The sequence below is a fragment of the Narcine bancroftii genome, chromosome 14 (genome assembly GCF_036971445.1).
Source record: "Narcine bancroftii isolate sNarBan1 chromosome 14, sNarBan1.hap1, whole genome shotgun sequence".
Lineage (NCBI taxonomy): Eukaryota > Metazoa > Chordata > Chondrichthyes > Torpediniformes > Narcinidae > Narcine > Narcine bancroftii.
Genome location: NC_091482.1, coordinates 4,310,536 through 4,328,542, shown reverse-complemented (window position 1 = coordinate 4,328,542; position 18,007 = coordinate 4,310,536). Strand labels below are relative to the sequence as shown.

The 18,007-nt window shown below is 40.0% G+C and overlaps 1 protein-coding gene across 4 annotated transcripts in view; it reads left to right on the top strand.

The window, feature by feature from the left end:
• The window catches only part of med13a (mediator complex subunit 13a), a 177,269-nt gene that overhangs the window by 125,211 nt on the left and 34,051 nt on the right, over positions 1-18,007 (top strand). For 3 of the 4 annotated variants that reach the window (XM_069911718.1, XM_069911717.1, XM_069911715.1), the window contains 7 exons: positions 425-1,120; positions 9,085-9,307; positions 10,781-10,871; positions 13,624-13,742; positions 14,259-14,352; positions 15,177-15,394; positions 15,651-15,847. In XM_069911718.1, coding sequence (XP_069767819.1) covers positions 425-1,120; positions 9,085-9,307; positions 10,781-10,871; positions 13,624-13,742; positions 14,259-14,352; positions 15,177-15,394; positions 15,651-15,847 — 1,638 coding nt within the window. The remainder of the gene's footprint in view (positions 1-424; positions 1,121-9,084; positions 9,308-10,780; positions 10,872-13,623; positions 13,743-14,258; positions 14,353-15,176; positions 15,395-15,650; positions 15,848-18,007) is intronic. The other variant, XM_069911716.1, reaches the window with a different exon arrangement.

Genomic DNA, 18,007 nt, shown 5'->3' with positions numbered 1-18,007 from the left:
CACCCCCATCCAACCCACCTTAATTAGTTATGGTTTAAGATTATTATGTAAACTGCAATTAATTAATTAAAAGATATAAATTTATTAGACAGGCTTTTTTCTTTTTTCCTACTTTTTTGGGGAGGGAGGGGAGAAAAGATATAAAAACTATTATTTATGTGTCATAGTTTTTAATATTTTTATGGATAAATACTGTATATGTTTTGACGCAAATGAAAAATAAAATAAAAAAAGAAATATCAAACTTCTCAGCTTGGATATATCATTTAGGTCAACAGGAACTAGATGTGTCTACATTCAATTTAAAAATGAGCTTCATTCAACTGTAACTCCCTGTGTATTTGATTTACCATACCTTAATGTGAACACAACTGCACCTTATTTTTTTGCAAAGATTCTTTTGACTTTGTAAATATTTTTGCAGGCATAAGAACAAACGAGGTACTGGCATGCAAGGACAGTCTCAGCCTCCAGGCCCACAACTGCCAACAGCACTCAAGCACAAAGTAAATGATAAGCAAGAAAAAGGGGATAAACAACAGAAGCGACCACTAACTCCATTCCATCACCGTAATTCAGCATGTGATGATGTTTCAATGGAACAGGACTCGGCCAATCATAGATTTGGAATAAGGCCACAGGACAATAGAGGAAGATATCCAAATTCAAGGCCTAGTGACCATAGCTCTGCAAAATCTTCACAGTTGCATATGCCAGAGATGGCAAACTCACCACCACCACCACCGCTAAGCCCTCATCCATGCGAGAGGGGTGAGGATGTTGGAGATGCATTTAAAAACCCGTTAACGCCCCACAGTCAATCATTCTGCCAGATGCCTGCAGCAGATCCACTACTTCCAGCCAAAGCTGTGGAGGACAGGATGGAGACGCTTCCTACCCAGGCTTTCCCATTGGGTTTTCCGGAAGCGATGGAGCCTACAACCTATAGCAGCAGTGCAATTCATTTAGAAGATGAAGGGCATGCTGTCATGTGGAAGTGTTATCGACTGCCCACTCAGGTGGAAAACAATTTTGCACCACCACAGCTGCCATTAGATAAATACAGGGAGGAGTGCACTGTAGCAAGTATCCCAGAACATGCACTTCCATCTGCCTCAGAGTAAGTGTTTGTAGTAAACTATTTACATTTTTTAATCTTGACTTTCAACTTGAGGCATAATTTTTCTAATTACACTTGTATCTTGTGTCACTATTTCCATTTCTTCTTTACCTGCTTTTATTCCTGCTTCCTTTTTTCCCCTGCTTGATACACTTGATAGCACATCTTCCTACTTTAGTCTCGATAAAGGGTCCCAACTGGAAACGTTGACTGACTATTACTGCCCATAGATGCTACCTAATCTCCGTGGTTCCTCCACTTTTTCATTATTTGCTCATCGTTTCAAGCCGCCTTGTGTTTTTAGGAACCTGATCTTGGTGGTGTTTCTTTCCAGATGTGACAGTTTCAATAGTAAAGAAAAAATTAGACTTTAAGGCTGATTAACAATTTCACTTCCCATAGCAAATAGTTGAAACATTATGTCAAGAAAATCCTAAATATAATCGGTCTTGTATTAAGGTAACTGTTGTTTAGATAAATTTTGGGAGGTGTTGTTTAGCAGTAACGTCTTCTGTTTAAGGAGCCCCACCTGATTGTTGATAAGTTCTGGTTTGCACTTTCTCCTGTCATGGCACAGATATAAGTAACTGAATAGCCCTTCCTCTTATTCCGTGTGAATATTTTGTCAAATTTAGATTCAAGCCAGAAGTTGATTAATCCATATATCATGAAATTACTAAACTGAAGCATCAGTTAGTCTCTTGTAAATGAGATCTGGCATGAGCGCACTCTGAACTTTGTGGAGAAATGTTGAAATGTGCAGAGCACAGAAACGAAACCATAATCACAATCCGTTGCACCTGCTCTCAAGATGAAGCTTTCTATGCTAGGATGTTCTCCTTTCATAAAAAATGTGGATTCCCTTCCATTGTGGTTAATGGAGCCCTCGTACATTTCCTCTGTCCTGAGGCAATCCACTGGTCAGGGACCTCCAGTTTGCCCTCTAAAACCATTCTTTGACTCCTATCTCAAAGCCAATTTTTAAAATCCATTTGGCTAGCTAGCCTCCTATCCCCTGTGCCCAAATCTCATACTAACCTACCTTGTGGGATCTTGTTCAATGCTTTACTAATAGACATATCAATAGCATCAAATGTCATGCCCTCATTCATCATCTTTATTGCCTGTTCAAAAAAAACTTCCAAAGTTTGTGAGAAGCTGTTACTCACAAATCCATGCCGTCTCCTTAATTCTCCCCTGTTGGAAAATTCAATCTTTTAAGAATCCTCTCCAGCAGTTTCCCTTCCTTTGACATCAGTTTCGTGGATGATCCTGACAACCCTTTATAAATAACAGCAGCACATTTGCCACCTTCCAGTCTTCTGGAATGACTGTCCCCAGCGATGAATTAAGAATGTCCTATGGCGGCACACATCCTCATGGCGAACCGGCCCCGCTTGTATCGCCACGTGGCGGGGCAGCCATGGGGGAAATGGCGATGACAGAGGTTTCTCTCTGACTCCACCGTCCCTCCCAGCGCCCACCCTAGGCAGTGATTTTGATGTCACAAGGCACCAGGTGACTGAGCTCCTGCTGCCCTTAAAGGGGCGCGCTGAATGTGAATAAAAACAGTCGTTAACGACCCTCAACGTGGTGGCTGTGTTTCTTCCACTGCTCACACCGCCACAGTCCAACAATTTCCTTCCTGCCTTCCCACAATCTTCTGGGATGCAAATGTATCCATCTTGAAATACCTGTAGTCTGAGACTGTTAACACCTCTTCACTATTGATGCAGATATGCCCTAGGCTATCATTAGTAATCTCCCTCCTCTCTAGCTTATTCTGCTTCATGGTAAACATATTTACAAAATATTCATTTAGGTCTTTCCCATCTCCTCTAGCTCCACACATAGACACCCACCTTGATCCTTAAAGGGATCTATTTTTTCTCTTCTGACACTTTTGTTCTTCATGTCCCCATAAAATCTTTTTGGATTCTTCTTTTCGCTGCCTGCCAAAACCATCTCAAAAATTATTTTAGCCCCCCCCCCTTTATTTCCCTCTTCACTATGTTCCTACATTCTTTGTTCCTCAAAGGATTCCCTTGAACCTGTCTGCCTAACAGATGCCTTCTGATATATGCATCCTGTTTCATTCTGTTCTATGCCTCTATCTCTTGTTAACCAGGGCTCCTTTACCTTGCCATTCCTGCCCTATGCACTACTGAGAACATATTTTTCATGGACCCTCCTTAACATTCTTAAGCATCTTTCATTTGGCAGTCATGCTTTTACTCTCTTATTTGCTTCAGTCCACTACTGCTAATACCTGCCTGATCACGATGAAATTGTTCATAGTTAGAATTTTGGATTCTAACTTGAGGATCAGTGTTGTCCTTTTCCATAACTATCTTAAATCTAATGGAATTGGGGCCCCTGATCCCGAAGTGTTCCCAAACCGATATCTCACTTACCTGACCAGCTTCATTCCCATTACAAAATGTGATATTGTCCCTTCCCTTGTAGGTCTTATCCATATATTGCTGAGAAAATTGTCATGGATCATAGATATAGGAGCAGAATAGGCCATTCTGCCTGTTGAGTCCATGCTGGCATTCCATCATGAGCTGATCCACTCTCCCACTCAGCCCCACTCCCTTGCCTTCTCCCCATAACCTTTGATACCCTGAGTATTTGGATAGCTATCAATCTCTGCCTTAAATATACCCAATGGCCTGGCCTCCAGGTGATGGAAAATTCCAGAGGTTCACCATTCTCCGCATCTCTTTTTATACGGGGCCCCTTCAAACCTTAAATTGTGCTGTCTTGTCCTGGACTCCCCTACCTTGAGAAACAACTTTGCCACATCTACTCTGTCAGGGCCTTTCAACATTTGATATGCTTCTATGAGGTCCCCGTCATTCTTCTGAACTCCAAGGAGTACAGTCCAAGAGCCGTCAATGTTTCTCATAAACTAATCCCTTCATTCCAGGAATATTTCATGTAAATCTATTCTGAACCCTCTCTAGTGCCAGTATATCCTTTCTTAAATAAGGAGGCCAAAATTGTACCCTAAACTCCAAGTGAGGCCTTACCAGTGCCTTATAAAGCCATAACATCACATCTCTGACCTTGTATCCTATTCCTCTAGATATGAATGCCAACATTGCATTCGCCGCCACCGTAATCAAGTTCACCCTATCTAATCCCCTAACACTTTAGATTCCCAGTCAATATTGGGGTAGCGGAAATCACCCTCATCACCTCTGCTGTTTTTATGGATTTCAGCGGTTGCTTGACATTTGTGCTCCTCTTGTTCCCAGTGCTGTTCACTGGTGTTTTGTATGCATCCATCACTTTTGATTCCTGATTTCCATCCACACTGGCAATATCCTCTCTCAAGATTACTATGACTAATATTGCAACACCCCCATGTCCCCTACCACCTCTCTTCCCTCTGTTCCTATCACACCTGTAACAATGGTACTCTGGAATATTGAGCTGCCAGTCCTGGTCATCCAATCACAGCTCCATTATGTCACAGAGTCCCTAAGCTTGTCCAGTTTACCTGTCCTCACCTTTCACTATCAGTTTTTGTGTTCAGCAAATTATCCCATCTCATTTTTGCTAGCTGCAGTGGCATCTTCCTCTCTCCACCCTTTTCCACCTTCCATAGGGGCCTACTCCCTCCTATAGCTTCCTAGTCCGCTCCCGACACCCCAGCCTCCCATCCATCCAAGCTCCTGACGCCCCGGCCTCCTGCCCATCTGAGCTCCCTTTGCCCCGACCACAGTCTCTTGCATAGGTCCCGGCCACCCACCCATCCATCGGAACTCCCAAAGTCTTGAACTCAGACTTGCCAGCTGCCCATCCAAGATTCAGAAGTCTCGAATGACTCAGATACTTACCATGGTCAAAAGTATCCATGTTATAGTTGGCCCCCTAAATTTTACCCTAGAAATTGGTCCCCAAAATTTGACTATTACATGAGTATATACAGTATGCATACATTTTCATGATTGAAACGAATACAAATTAGCAGTTTAAAAACTATACACATAAATAAATATTATTGTTTACATGTATTTCTTAATATTTATATAAAATTTTTGTAACAAAATGTGCATGTAAGAGTAAAAATGAGTGTAATACAGGTACACGATCCTTTATCCGGAACCCTTGGGGGACGGTGTGTTCTGAATTTCGGATTTTTCAGGATTTCGGAAATCCCACCCGAATTGTGCTGCTGTATCCACCCCCACCCCCTTCAGTCGCCCGGCTGTCTCCCCCAACTGCGGTCCCTCTGCCACCTGGCCGCCTCCCCCGACCGCCGGTGCCTCGGCCGCCTCCCCCGACCGCCGGTCCCTCGGCCGCCTCCCCCGACCGCAGGTCCCTCGGCTGCCTCCCCCGACCGCCAGTCCCTCGGCCGCCTCCCCCGACCACCGGTCCCTCGGCCGCCTCCCCCGACTGCCAGTCCCCACTTGCTGGATTTTGGAGCTTTCCAGATTTTAGATGTCCGGATAAAAGATCGTGTACCTGTATTTTTTTTCATGTCTTGCGGCTCTGAAACCTGTAAAGTTCATCATATGTGGATCTTGTGTTGAGCAAGTTTGGCCATCCCTGGTATAAATATTGAATCTTCTGAATTCATGTAATTTGTGCATTTCTCACTATCGCTCTTTTTCTCCTCTGCCTCCATCTTGCACCCCATTTTTTACTTCTCCTAATGGTGGCACCTTGAACATTAATACAACTAGTTGATTTCCGGTTGCTTGAGGAGCTCACAATAATTTTATCCTCTGAATGATTTGATATTTTCTGGAGTTACATAGATCAAATGCAGTAAGAGCTGATTTCCTAAGTGTTGTGAGCTAACCCAGTAGCCATTGATGTATTTTAAGTTCAAGTTTAAATTTATTGTCACATGTCCAACAATGCAGTGACAGAGGTGGTTTTGCAGGCAGAGCAGTTGACATCTCAGAGAAAGATCAGTTGGTACAGAGCAAAGGCAGGAAGGTTCGTTCATTCAGGAGTCAAAAGAAGAATCTGTCCTTGAATATGATGGTGCGTGATCTCAAACTCCTGAATCTCCTTCCTGAAGAGAAGGGGAAAAGAGTGTGTGGTTGAGGTGGAATGAGTCTTTTAATTTGTTGATTGGTTTTCTAGGGCAGCAGGAGTTAAAGATGGAGAGAAGGTTTTTTTTCTGTGATGGCGTGAATCCATATTTTTAAAGCATTTCGTGTCACATTCCCAAGGGTGATTAGTCCAGTTACATAATGACTACACTTGAACTGTTTATTTGACATATTAAATTTTGTGTATCATTGGAATAAAAGACTTTGCTTATGTTTTGATTCTTTTTTTATTTACTTGTTTCACTAATTTTCATAATTCAATGTCAGCTGCTACCTTTACTTCATCACTAGGGACGCTCAATAAATGTTCCTAGTTCCTGAGATTTACCAGTTGAACAATATATGGGAACTGCTGATGCAGAATTGACTCAGTTTATCAAGCCCTTTGATCTCACTCACCTTGCTATATTAGGTAAAATCTACACATTCCACCTTGTCCTTAGTTAATACATGACTGTGCTAAATGCAAGAAAGCTTGATCCAAGGTATTGTGTCTTAATAGAGGTACTTGAGTTCCTTTTGAAATTCTACAATGTTTACAAGTGTCAGAACCTTGCAATTTTTTGAATTGAATTCCATTAATCATATTTTTGTATAACCAATCAGTCCATCGATATCTGATACAGTCCAAGGTTTCCTTTCTTACTGTCAAGCCTAGGATCAATTGTTATATTGACTGCAAGCCTCTTTATGGTGCCCTGCTAAGTTTGAATGTAAATCATTAACGTATATTTAAAAAAAAAACACCACAGAACAGAATACAAAGCTTTAAGGAAAGAGTAAATGGTCATTTAATATAATTTTCTGCTCTAAGTGATGAATAACTGAGATTTTTGTGAAAGATAGTAAAAGTAGATGGAAACGTAGGTTTCTTAAAGCAATGATATCAATACATTTCCTTTTAAATGAAACAAAATTGAAGAACTCTCTTCAGCAATTGACTTTTGGACTCTGAGCCCTTCATAGTTCTCAGATATTGTAAACAAAATGATGAGGGGGAGAAAATGGATAGATAATTGAAGTTTCAGTTCCCTTTGGTTTTGAGGTAAAGAGCAACACAGCATGGAAATATACTGACCAAGTTGCTCATCTGAGCTAGTTCCATTTTCCTCTCTCTGGCCCATCTCCCTTCAACTCTTGTTCAAGTGTCTTTTAAATATAATTGTACTTGCATCTACCATTTATTCTGGCGCCCGTTCCATATATGCACCCAATTGTAAACTACACTGAAGCCATGTACTATTGAAATGCCACTTTTTAAAAAAAAATTCTTTGGCTAACAGTAGCTGTGAATATTTATCTATCTCCTATTATCTCCTTCCATAGGAGCATAATTTAATGCATAAGATTATAGTTGGTGTAACCAACTAGCTGTTCACAGACATTTTCCACCTCTCATTGCTGCAGTCAGAGGTTCCTATCTGCTTCAAAAGGGCATCAATCATCCCGGTACACAAGAAGAGTAGTGTGTGCTGCCTTAATGACTACTGCCAGTAGCACTAACTTCTACTGTGATGAAATGCTTTGAGAGGCTAGTCATGGCCAGAATTAATACGTACCTAAGCAAAGATCTGGACCCACTGCAATTCACCTATTGTTACAATCACTCTACAGCAGATGCAATATCGCTCTCCGCTCAGGCCTGGATCATCTTGAAAACTGCAATTCATACATAAGGCTGCTCTTTATCTTGGCCTTCAATACCATTATTTCTTCAGTGCTGGTCAAGAAGCTACAAACTCTAGACCTCTGTACCCCTCTTTGCAATTGGATCCTTAACTTTCTCATCAGGAGACCACAGTCGGTACAAATTGGAAACAGTGTCTCCTCGTCACTGATTATCAAAAGAAGCACACTCCAAAGACACGTGCTTAGCCCACTGCTCTACTCATTATACACCCATGACTGTGTAGCCAGGCACAATTCCAGTGCTGCCTACAACTTTGCCGATGACACCACAGTTGGCAACAGAATAGCAAACAGCAATGAGGAACCGTACAGGAGGAGAGTTGAATGGTGTAACTACAACAACTTTGCGCTCGATGTTAACAAGACCAAGGAGATGATTGTGGACTTCAGAAGGAAGTCAGGGGAACATGGCCCAGTCCTCATCGAGGGCTAAGTAAGAGGGTCAAGAACTTCAAATTCCTGGGTGTCAGCATCTCCGAGGATCTGTCCTGGAGCTTCCATGTTGATGCAATCACAAAGAAGGCTCGCTAGTGGCTATACTTTGTGAGGTGTCTGAGGAGATTCGGTATGTAATTGAAAACTCTTGGAAAACTATATGTGTTCTGGCTGGTTGCCTCATTGCTTGGTATGGAGGCACCAACTCTCAGGATAAGAATAAACTCCAGAGGGTTGTTAACTTGGCCTGCGATTTCACAGGCACCAGATTTCACTCCGTCGAGGAGATCTACATGAGGCGGTGTCTTTTAATAAAAAACAGCTACTGTCCTCAAAGACCCCCACCACCCAGACCATGCCCTCTTTACTCTGCTACCATCGACAAGCACTCAGCGGCAAAAGGACAGCTTCTTCCCCATCAGATTCCTGAATAATCAATGAACCAAAGACACTGCCTTACTTTTTGTGCACTAGTATTTTTTTAAATATATAGTTATGTTGTAAGATGATTATAATATGAATGCTTGCACTGTGACACTACTGCAAAACTTGAATTTCATGACGACGATAAATTCTGATTTTGATCTTGCGTACTCGTTTGGCTCCAGGAAGAATCTCAGACACATGTACATTGTACTTGTGGATATGATAATAAACTAATCTCTGTTTAAGGAAGTTTTTAGTGCTCAGTCACTTGTTGCTTGTGTAAAAATTTAAAAGTTGTGTAAAAGTTTAAAGTTCTTTTAAACTTTTAAAACTTTTTAGGTTGGCAGTACGCTCAAATAAGCCATTAAAAATTTCTGAAGAGCGGGTTCAGGCATATGTGCAGAAAATAAACCCATATTACAAAAGTGATCGCCTGGAGGCTAATTCCAAGTCGGAAGTTGATCCATATGCATTTGATGATGGAGATGAGGAGTTCAGCTTTCCTGATAAAAAGGACAAGCAAGCTGCTGAGAGAGATGCTGGAAGGAAACATGCACAGAAGGTGAGTTGTAATGAGCGAGTTTTCATTAATGTTTGTAATTCAGTGATAATAGTTGATTGATGTCACGAAAGTTCTGCATCTACCTCTCTTTTACACATGTATCCCAGGTCATAACTTAAAAAAAACTATCTCTGAATATTTTTCAATAGATCTTTATTTTTTTAATTTTTCATTAAAAATAACAATTATAACATTTCAATAAAAAAAATATATATATAAATTAAATTTTCTACAAAGTAAAAAAAAACACGTAAAAACTCTTCCCCCCCCCCCACCTTAAATACCTTTACGTACACTGTCGGAGCTCACAGTTTAAATTAACCTCAAGATTCAGGGAGAGATCACTTTTGAATTTAGCGGCATTATTAAAGTTGGGCACCAGCATAGTTCAAATATGGGTGCCATATTTTAAGAAATGTATCATACTTGTTCTTTAAATTGTATGGTTTTTTTCCATTCGTATTCAACTATCCATCTCTTGATATCACCTCGCCAAGTTAACTGGAGAGTCTGACTTCCATGTGATTGCAATACACTTTTTGGTCACTGCTAGAGCAATTTTAACAAACCAAATTTGAAACTCTGTAAGATCATTACTTATGTCTATAAAATTGCCTAACAAATAAAGTTCTGGATCACCTGGGAAGGTGATTGTAACTGTTAATACTTCAGAAATTTCTTGCCAAAAGGTCTAACCTTCACACATGACCCAAGTAAAAGGAAAGAATATTCCTTCCTTTGTTTCACACCTAAAACACAATTCTGGTATATCTGGCTTAGAATTGTGCAAATTCTGTGGAGTAAGATACAGCTGGTATAAAAAAATTATATTGAACACACCCATATCTCGCATTAATAGTTGAAGTTACACTATCCACATGCCATTCAGACCAGGATTGTTCTGATATTGCAACACCCAAGTCAGACTCCCACTCTGTAGTCCAGGTTTTGCACTCATCCAAAGTGTTTGTTCCTTTTCACTAACTCCCGGAGGAGTCAATGCCTGTCCCTATTGTACCCTCAAGAAAGCTCTCAGTTGAAGAAAAATGTTCCATTAGGTACACCATAGTTCTGTCTCATTTGTTCAAATGTCATCAAAACACCATCTTTGTAACAGTCCGCTAAACAACATATACTCTTTTGTAACCATTTGCTTAGAATTCTGTTACCCATATTCAGAGGTAACAATGCATTATTTCATTATGGAGATCTTAGTAACATACCCACTTTTTTTTCTAAGACATATATTCATTAATTTCCTGCCATATTTCAATACTTTTTTTGCAAAAAGTATTTTTGCCTGTGTTTGATGGGAGCAATGATACACAAGTAGGATTGTTGATTGAAGGCACTTGATTTGATTGAAAGGAAAATGCTTAAGTTTTGCACTAATAAATGTCTGGCCATGAGAGCCCTTCGCATAATAGGACTTGCATGTGGATATATGTGTAAATTTCAGTTTCTATATTCCAGGGAGACAGTGAAAGTACTGGTACATCCCACTCAACGTTACCAGTAGAAGGAGAGGATGCCATGTCTCTGTTCAATTCTGGAACAAAATTGGGTATGGTTGACTTTTATATTCTCTTCCTTTGTATTTCTGTTCTCTTTTAAACCAGCATCTCCAAAATCAATTAAATAATAATATTTAATTTTTTTAATGTTTTGTATTGAATATAGGTTTTAATGGCATGTTCGAAAGGAACAGCAGTTTTAGGAAGGTTGAAATGTGTCGGTTTGAAATTGAACCATTTTCTTAGATGATGTGCATTATTAACCCTATTTATTAGTAGTTCTTTTAAAGTGTCCAAAAGTATGCAGATAACTGAGTCAATGCTATTCACTGATGGCCCTACTTGATCAGTGTCTTCAGTTTCAAAATTTTCCTTTCTGAACGAAAATGAAGATGCCTCGAGGAAAATGTTTTTGTGCACAAAGTAATCACATATTAGACTACTTTTTTTACATGTGAGCTTCATGTGTGTTTTATGTCTGCAAGCATTTGTCAGGCTGGTATGGATTTAAAATAAATATTTTCCACTTCTAAAAAGTGATTTTTTCACTTTCCACCTTATTTTGAATTGAAAGATTGAACTATATTTTGAATTAAACTTGGATAGAATCAACTTTTTGATTTTTGACTTGTTCTAACTTAATTTTTTTAGACTTATGTTATTTAATCATGATTGCTTTACAGCGATCTTTACAAAGACCTTTTTTTAAAAAAACAGTGTTGATAACAAATCAATTACACACAAGCATCAACAGCAGTGTCCCGTAAATATTCGAGTATAATGCAAAATCCCCCCCCCCCTTTTCCCCTCAAAAATAGGGGAGGGGGTCGCATTATACTCGAGAGTAAAATTTAAAATTTTTTTTCCTGCAGGCGAGCGTGACTCGGGTGGGCGGGCGAGCGGCAGCGCAAATTGGGGGGCCAGGCGGGCGAGTGGCAGTGCGACTCGGCCGGCTGGGCAGCGAACTCAGGTGGCGGGCAAGGGTAGCGCGACTTGGGCGGGTGAGTGGTAGGCGGCAGCGTGACTCAGGCAGCCGAGGGGAGGGGGGGTCGTATTACACACGGGGATAAAAATCTTCCCCCCTTTTTCCCCTCAAAAATGGGAGGTGTCACATTATACACGGAACGCATTATACACGAATCCTTACGATAATTCCAGTGTTTTTTAGAACAAACCTGCTTTTAACTGATACTTGACCTGCTAATGCTTGTTTAGTTCTTATGATGGGGTGTGACATCTGTGTGGAACTCCTTTACATTCACATAGCTAAGACTGACTGTCTCATCACTGGGTCGAGATGGTGGAATGTCATTTTTGTACTACAAATAATGTTTTTCCTTAGTAGATAATAAAATTGTGGAGGGAGTAAAGCCAGATCCCAGTCCAATATCAACAAGTAGGTAAAGCTCATGCTTCCTCTTCATGATTCTCTTGTTAAAACAGGGAACGAGATAATTTGATGTTTGGATATCGCCTTTTACATCCAATTTTAATAATGATAGTTTCAAAATGCATTAAATCAACTTCAATCACATTTTTGTATGTATAAAAAAACCAACTTGATTTGGAATGTGATGAGGTGTGCAAAATAGTGTCCTGATATTTTTCTGTTTTTTTTTGTGATTTGTCCGTGTTTGATATCTGATGAAGTGAGCAGATTTGGTGCTTGGCCCCTCTGAAATATAAACCCAAAAAATTGTCATTGCCAAAACAGCATTGTAAAGCAGTCAATTCAAAAGTCTTCACTTTAAAAGCAATCATTTATTTTTAGGCCTTGTGTTGTTGCATAGACTGTTGATAATGGTACGGACTGGAGTTCTTTCACCATGGTCACTAACTTCCACATTTTTCGGCCTTATTCCATCATAATTAGCCCTTCCCCAGTTCAACAATTTCCTGCTCCTAACCTTGACCATTGCTCTGCTCAAGGTCAAGGAGTTGTGGTTATTACCTCTGATTTGCTCACCCACACTGAGGTCTATCACCTGACCAAGTTCATTCCCAAGTACTGTACTATATCCAGTATGGCCTTTCCTCCAGTTGGCCTGTCTCCATTCTGTGTCAGGATTCCTTCCAGGATACAACAAACCACTTCTTACTTATCTAACCTTTTGCATGAAGGAGGTGCACCAAGAAGTCCCTCATAGATTCCCATTATTTTTTCACTATTTTAAGATCTGCCAACTTGTCTGATCCTCAGTGGAATGCGGGGAGGAGGGCAGGTGGAGAGGGTGTGGGTGAAGTTATACAAAACTCCTAATAGGGTGATTGCTCCTTTCCTGTTTTATGACTTCCATCCCTACTAAGTTGTCAGTCTCTCCAAGATGTCCTCCCTTTCTACAGCTGTTGATTAGCAATGTCACTCATTTTCACCCCCCCCCCCCCCCCCAACACCTTTATACTTCCCTCCCTATCCCTTTTGAAACATTTAAGTCCAGAAAATCAAGCATCCAGTCCTTGCAAAAGTGAATTCTCTGTACTGGCCACAGCATCGTAATTCCATGTTCTGTGCCCTTATTTTTAATACTTCTGACATGAAGTAAACACATTTCAACCCATCCAGCTGACTGGATTCATGCCCTATCCACTGCCCGTCCTTCCATACAGTCTCACTGTACATTTTTCCACCAACTACTTCTTCATCTGACCAAACACTTGGGTTTCCATTTTCTTACCTATCTAGTTTAAATCCTCCCCAGCAGCTTTTGCAAACCGTCAAAATTGATTGAAACACTTCAAGGGGGAAACATTTTGAATAACCCTCTTATTATTTAGTTCTGATCGATTTTCTCTATTTTATAGATGGTCAGAAATCGCCCTCGCACAATCGGACTGCATCCACCAGTCTCATGAATGAGGTTGATCTGGTTGTTTCATACAAAGACCTTGACAATCTCTTTGATGATGAGGAGGATCTAGTGGTGAGATATTTTATCTGATTTGTATTGTTTCTCCTTTTCCTTATTTGTTAAAGTCAGAAGATAAGGTGACCTGAACTTTGGTTTTTGCAGATAATTGCTATTATGTGCATGCAGCTGATTTGAAACTGCATTGCCTACCGCAGAGTAATTGATGTTCAGAATGCAAGCCTACAGTTGGACTAATCTGACACCGAGTGGAAAAATATGGATCTTTCTTCAGAGGGGATATTATTGATTATATTTGCAAATTTGCAACTAACATTATGAATTCATGAATCTGGAAATGTTAATTTAGTGTTTTCTGGAGCAAGCATATTTTCTCTAAAGGATGTGGAAAAAATAATTTAAAAATTGCTGAAATAACATGATTGGCTTAATACATGTGCAAGTCTGGCTTGAATTGCTAATTATGGATCATTAATGATGGAAAGGCAAAATGCTAATCAGTATCTTCAAAAGGGATAGTTTGGGGATGTACTATTTTTCTGAAGCGTCTATTCATGTAAATATTTTTAGCAGGCTATTTCTCGAACTGCACACGTTGGATTGGATGAAAAGATGGGCAACAGGGATTCAAAAGCAGGCCCTTTTGATCCCTTCGCCTGTATAAGTAAGTAGCATAACTATTTAAAAATTTGTAATCCAGGAACCATCCATTGTGTATCTTTTGGATTATGTTTCCTTTTTCTGAAGGAAAAAGGTGTTCTTTGTTTTTTTTTATTGTACGGACAAAAATGTGACCTACTCATTTAAGTCCCTGAAATATCTGTGTAATGCTAATATAGGAGTTGATTTTTGTGCTGACCAAGCAAAAGCCCTTTGTATGTAACTCTTGAGCCTGGTAGGTTATGCTTGTTACTGTGTTGAAATTTAATTAGTCATTTGTCTTCTTCACCGAGATTAGTCACTAAGATTTCACTAAGCTTGTTCTACCTTGAGCTTCAAACCTCTATCCTACCAGTATCTGATTAAAGATTAGGGAAATGTGCTTATGAATCAAATTTAAAGGCCGGCACAGTTAGTGTAGCAGTTACAGAGATCTGGGTTCGAATCCAGCGCTGTGAGGAGTTTGTATGCTCTCCCACTGTCTTTGAGGGTTTCCTCCGGGTGCTCCAGTTTCCTCCCACCCTTCAAAACATACTGGCGTTGTAGGTCAATTGGGTAGATTTGGGCGGCACAGGCTTGTGGGCTGGAAAGGCCTGTAACTGTGCTATATGTTTAAATTTAAAAAAAAACATTTAATAAAAACCAGGAGGTTGACAAGGTGTGCTGTGTAGTTTAGTAAACTGGTTGACTCAAAGGTTCCAACAGTTAACTAACCTCAGCTTTGCCAGGTTTTAGTTCTATAACTTCTAAGTTGAGAATTGCAGTTTAATTTTGTGGCCTTGCGAATTTTTCTTCCACGTTTGTTCTCAGATTAATTTGTTCTCTTAGGCTCTGCAGATCTCCAGCAGATGTTTCCCACGCCTCCATCCTTGGAACAACATGGTCCTGGTTACTCTCCAATGAATATTAACTGCAAAGAGTTTGGAGGCTTAGATAATACCCCAGGAATGACTCTGGATGGCCACCATTTTACTATAGCGAGCCTGAATCATTTCAAGATTGAAGTAGAGGAGGGAATGGGTAGCCCTAAACCTTCAGAGATCAAGGTAATTTTCTTTAAAACGCTTGGAAAAAAACTTTTAAGTTTGCAAATATTTATCTACCATTAACTTAATGGATTAAACTATTGAATGTAATAGTGTCATGGCCAAGTTCCAAGATTTCATTGCCACGGCTATCAAAATATTGCATTTATTGTTGGAAGTCACCCAAGGCCATCCTTGGTGGTGATTGAAAAAGAACGACCATTTTCTGCAATGAAAAAAATGGTCTGATGTCCTCTTTCCTATTTTTATTCCATAGGACTTTTCTTATGTCTATTGCCCTGAGAAGTGCCAAGGTTATGTGGGTTGTACTATGTTTGCACCACTAAAAATTTTACCAAGCCAGTGTATGCCACCTGTGAAACTGCTAGAGGAGTGCATTTACCGTCCTTCATGGACCGTTGGCAAGTTAGATCTGCTTACTCCTGTACTTTCCATGCCATACATCCGGGACATGTAAGTTTAAGTTGCATTATTGGTAAATTAATTCAAGTCAAGTTTATTGTCATCTGACTGTACAACCCAACAAAATGGTGTTCTCCAGACCTCAGTGCAAAATACATAGTAACACAGCCAGACGTAGCATACATACAAACAATTCATGTGCAAGAGAAGTATTCATACACATAAATAAATAAATATTGTTTCATGAATGTGAGAGTCTCGGATAGTTAGTGTGAGCAGTTCTTTTGGATGCTCAACTTTCTCGCTGCCTGAGGGAAGAAATATATCTCAGCCTGGTGGTGCTGGCTCTGATATTCCTTATTTCTCCCAGTGGGAACAGCTAAAAAATTGTTTGCGGGATGGAAGGGGTCCTCAACAATTTAACGCACTCTTCTTCTGTCAACAATCCTAGTAAATCTCGTCGATTTGAGGGGGTGGGGGGGGAGACTCCAGTGATCCTCTCCGGCATTCTTATGGTCCTGTGGATTGACCTCCATTCCATCTCTCTGCAGCAATCATTCCAGACTAATTCAGACCATTGCATGAACTGCATTCAAATAGGAAATCGTCATTTCCAATAGAACAGAGGAAAAATAATTTTTTTAATATAGTGAAGGATTTTCATCAGGCTGCGACGTCACTGAAAAGGAAGTCATTAATTTTCTGCAAGAGGTGTTAATATAAAATGCTTAGACATTGGGAATAGAAATGGAAATCACTTTAGGTTGGAGAATGATTGTTTAAATATTTGATGCAGAGGAGGGTACAGAGTTAAGCTAATAGTCAAAGTTTTAATTTTGTTTTGGCAAGTTGTTGCAGTGACCATGTTTTCTAATTATGATAATGTTTATTATCATATACATTGTACATATGCACCAAAATTCTTTCTTGCTACGGCCAAACAGGCACTCTGCATACTTAATTAAATTAAAAAGGCACAATAATTGCAAAGGATAGCTACATTATAAATATTCATGGTTATCTTAGTCCAAAAGCAAGTGACTTTGCAATAGTGGAGCAGAATTTTTGTGGTGACAGATGGCATGAGCCTTGTAACTGTTAGAAAAAAAACTGTTCTTCAACCTGGAGTTGCCAGTCATTAGGCTTCAAAGCGAGCAGTGAGAAAAGATTGTGACCAGGGTGATAGGGATGCTTTATGCTACTAACTGCCAACTGCCTTCTTTTTCACACTATGAACCATACTGACCAAAACACACACAAACATTTCCCTCTTGAATATACACAGCGTCATTTTCTCCCCTCTCCCTTCCCTCCCTCCTTCACCCTCCCTCCTTCACCCTCCCTCCTTCACTCCCCCTCCCCACCCACTCAACGTTCAACCTATATGATACATTAAACTGCCTTCTTGAGGCAAATCCTTGCATAGATGTCTTCAGTGGATGGGAGGTCGAAGTCTGTGATTGGCGTGGCAAATGTGATGCCTTCTGCAGCCTTATTCATTCCTGGGCTCTTTTCTCAGCATTTTAATGCAAAGTTACAAGGCCAGTTTGTTATTCGACATGCAATAAATGTATGTTGCACTTGCACTTTGACATCTTTCTTGACATTAAGGTTAATGAATCATTTCTCCATCTTTCACTTGTCATTGTGACTGGAAAAAAAGTCATTTTTAAAACTGATTTAAATAAAAGGTCCTGTTTCTTTTCTTCTTCTGATCCTTGTGTATCTGATGCTCTAAAGAGGCTTGTGTTTGTCTACTTCTACATTCCGTGGTCTCTTTACCTGCACAATGAAAAACCAAATGACTGATGCTTGATTCTCATTATTCTGTTGTTCTTGCTTCCATGGCCTTCTTGACAATCGCTGTTTTTCTTCTATCATATCCCTAATCAGTGAAAGGGGGGTATTGGATGGTTAGCTCCATCATTGCAAGAAGTTAATCCCATTGAGAATTGCGATCAATAATCAGCAGAATGGGTTGAACATGAATTTTGTGCATCTCTCAACAGTTGTGTTGGTCTTTCTAGTTTATGATTGAATCTGACTAAATGGGGAGTTATCAATGTAGATTTAACTAGAGAAAGGAATGCCACATCTTGTTTTTGGATTGTTAGGAGACAATATTTTAGAGGAATTGCAATTCATAACCAGTTCATATACTGCAGTACAGGTATTTTATTGATGGATGAATGATTATTGGTCTTGAGTTTC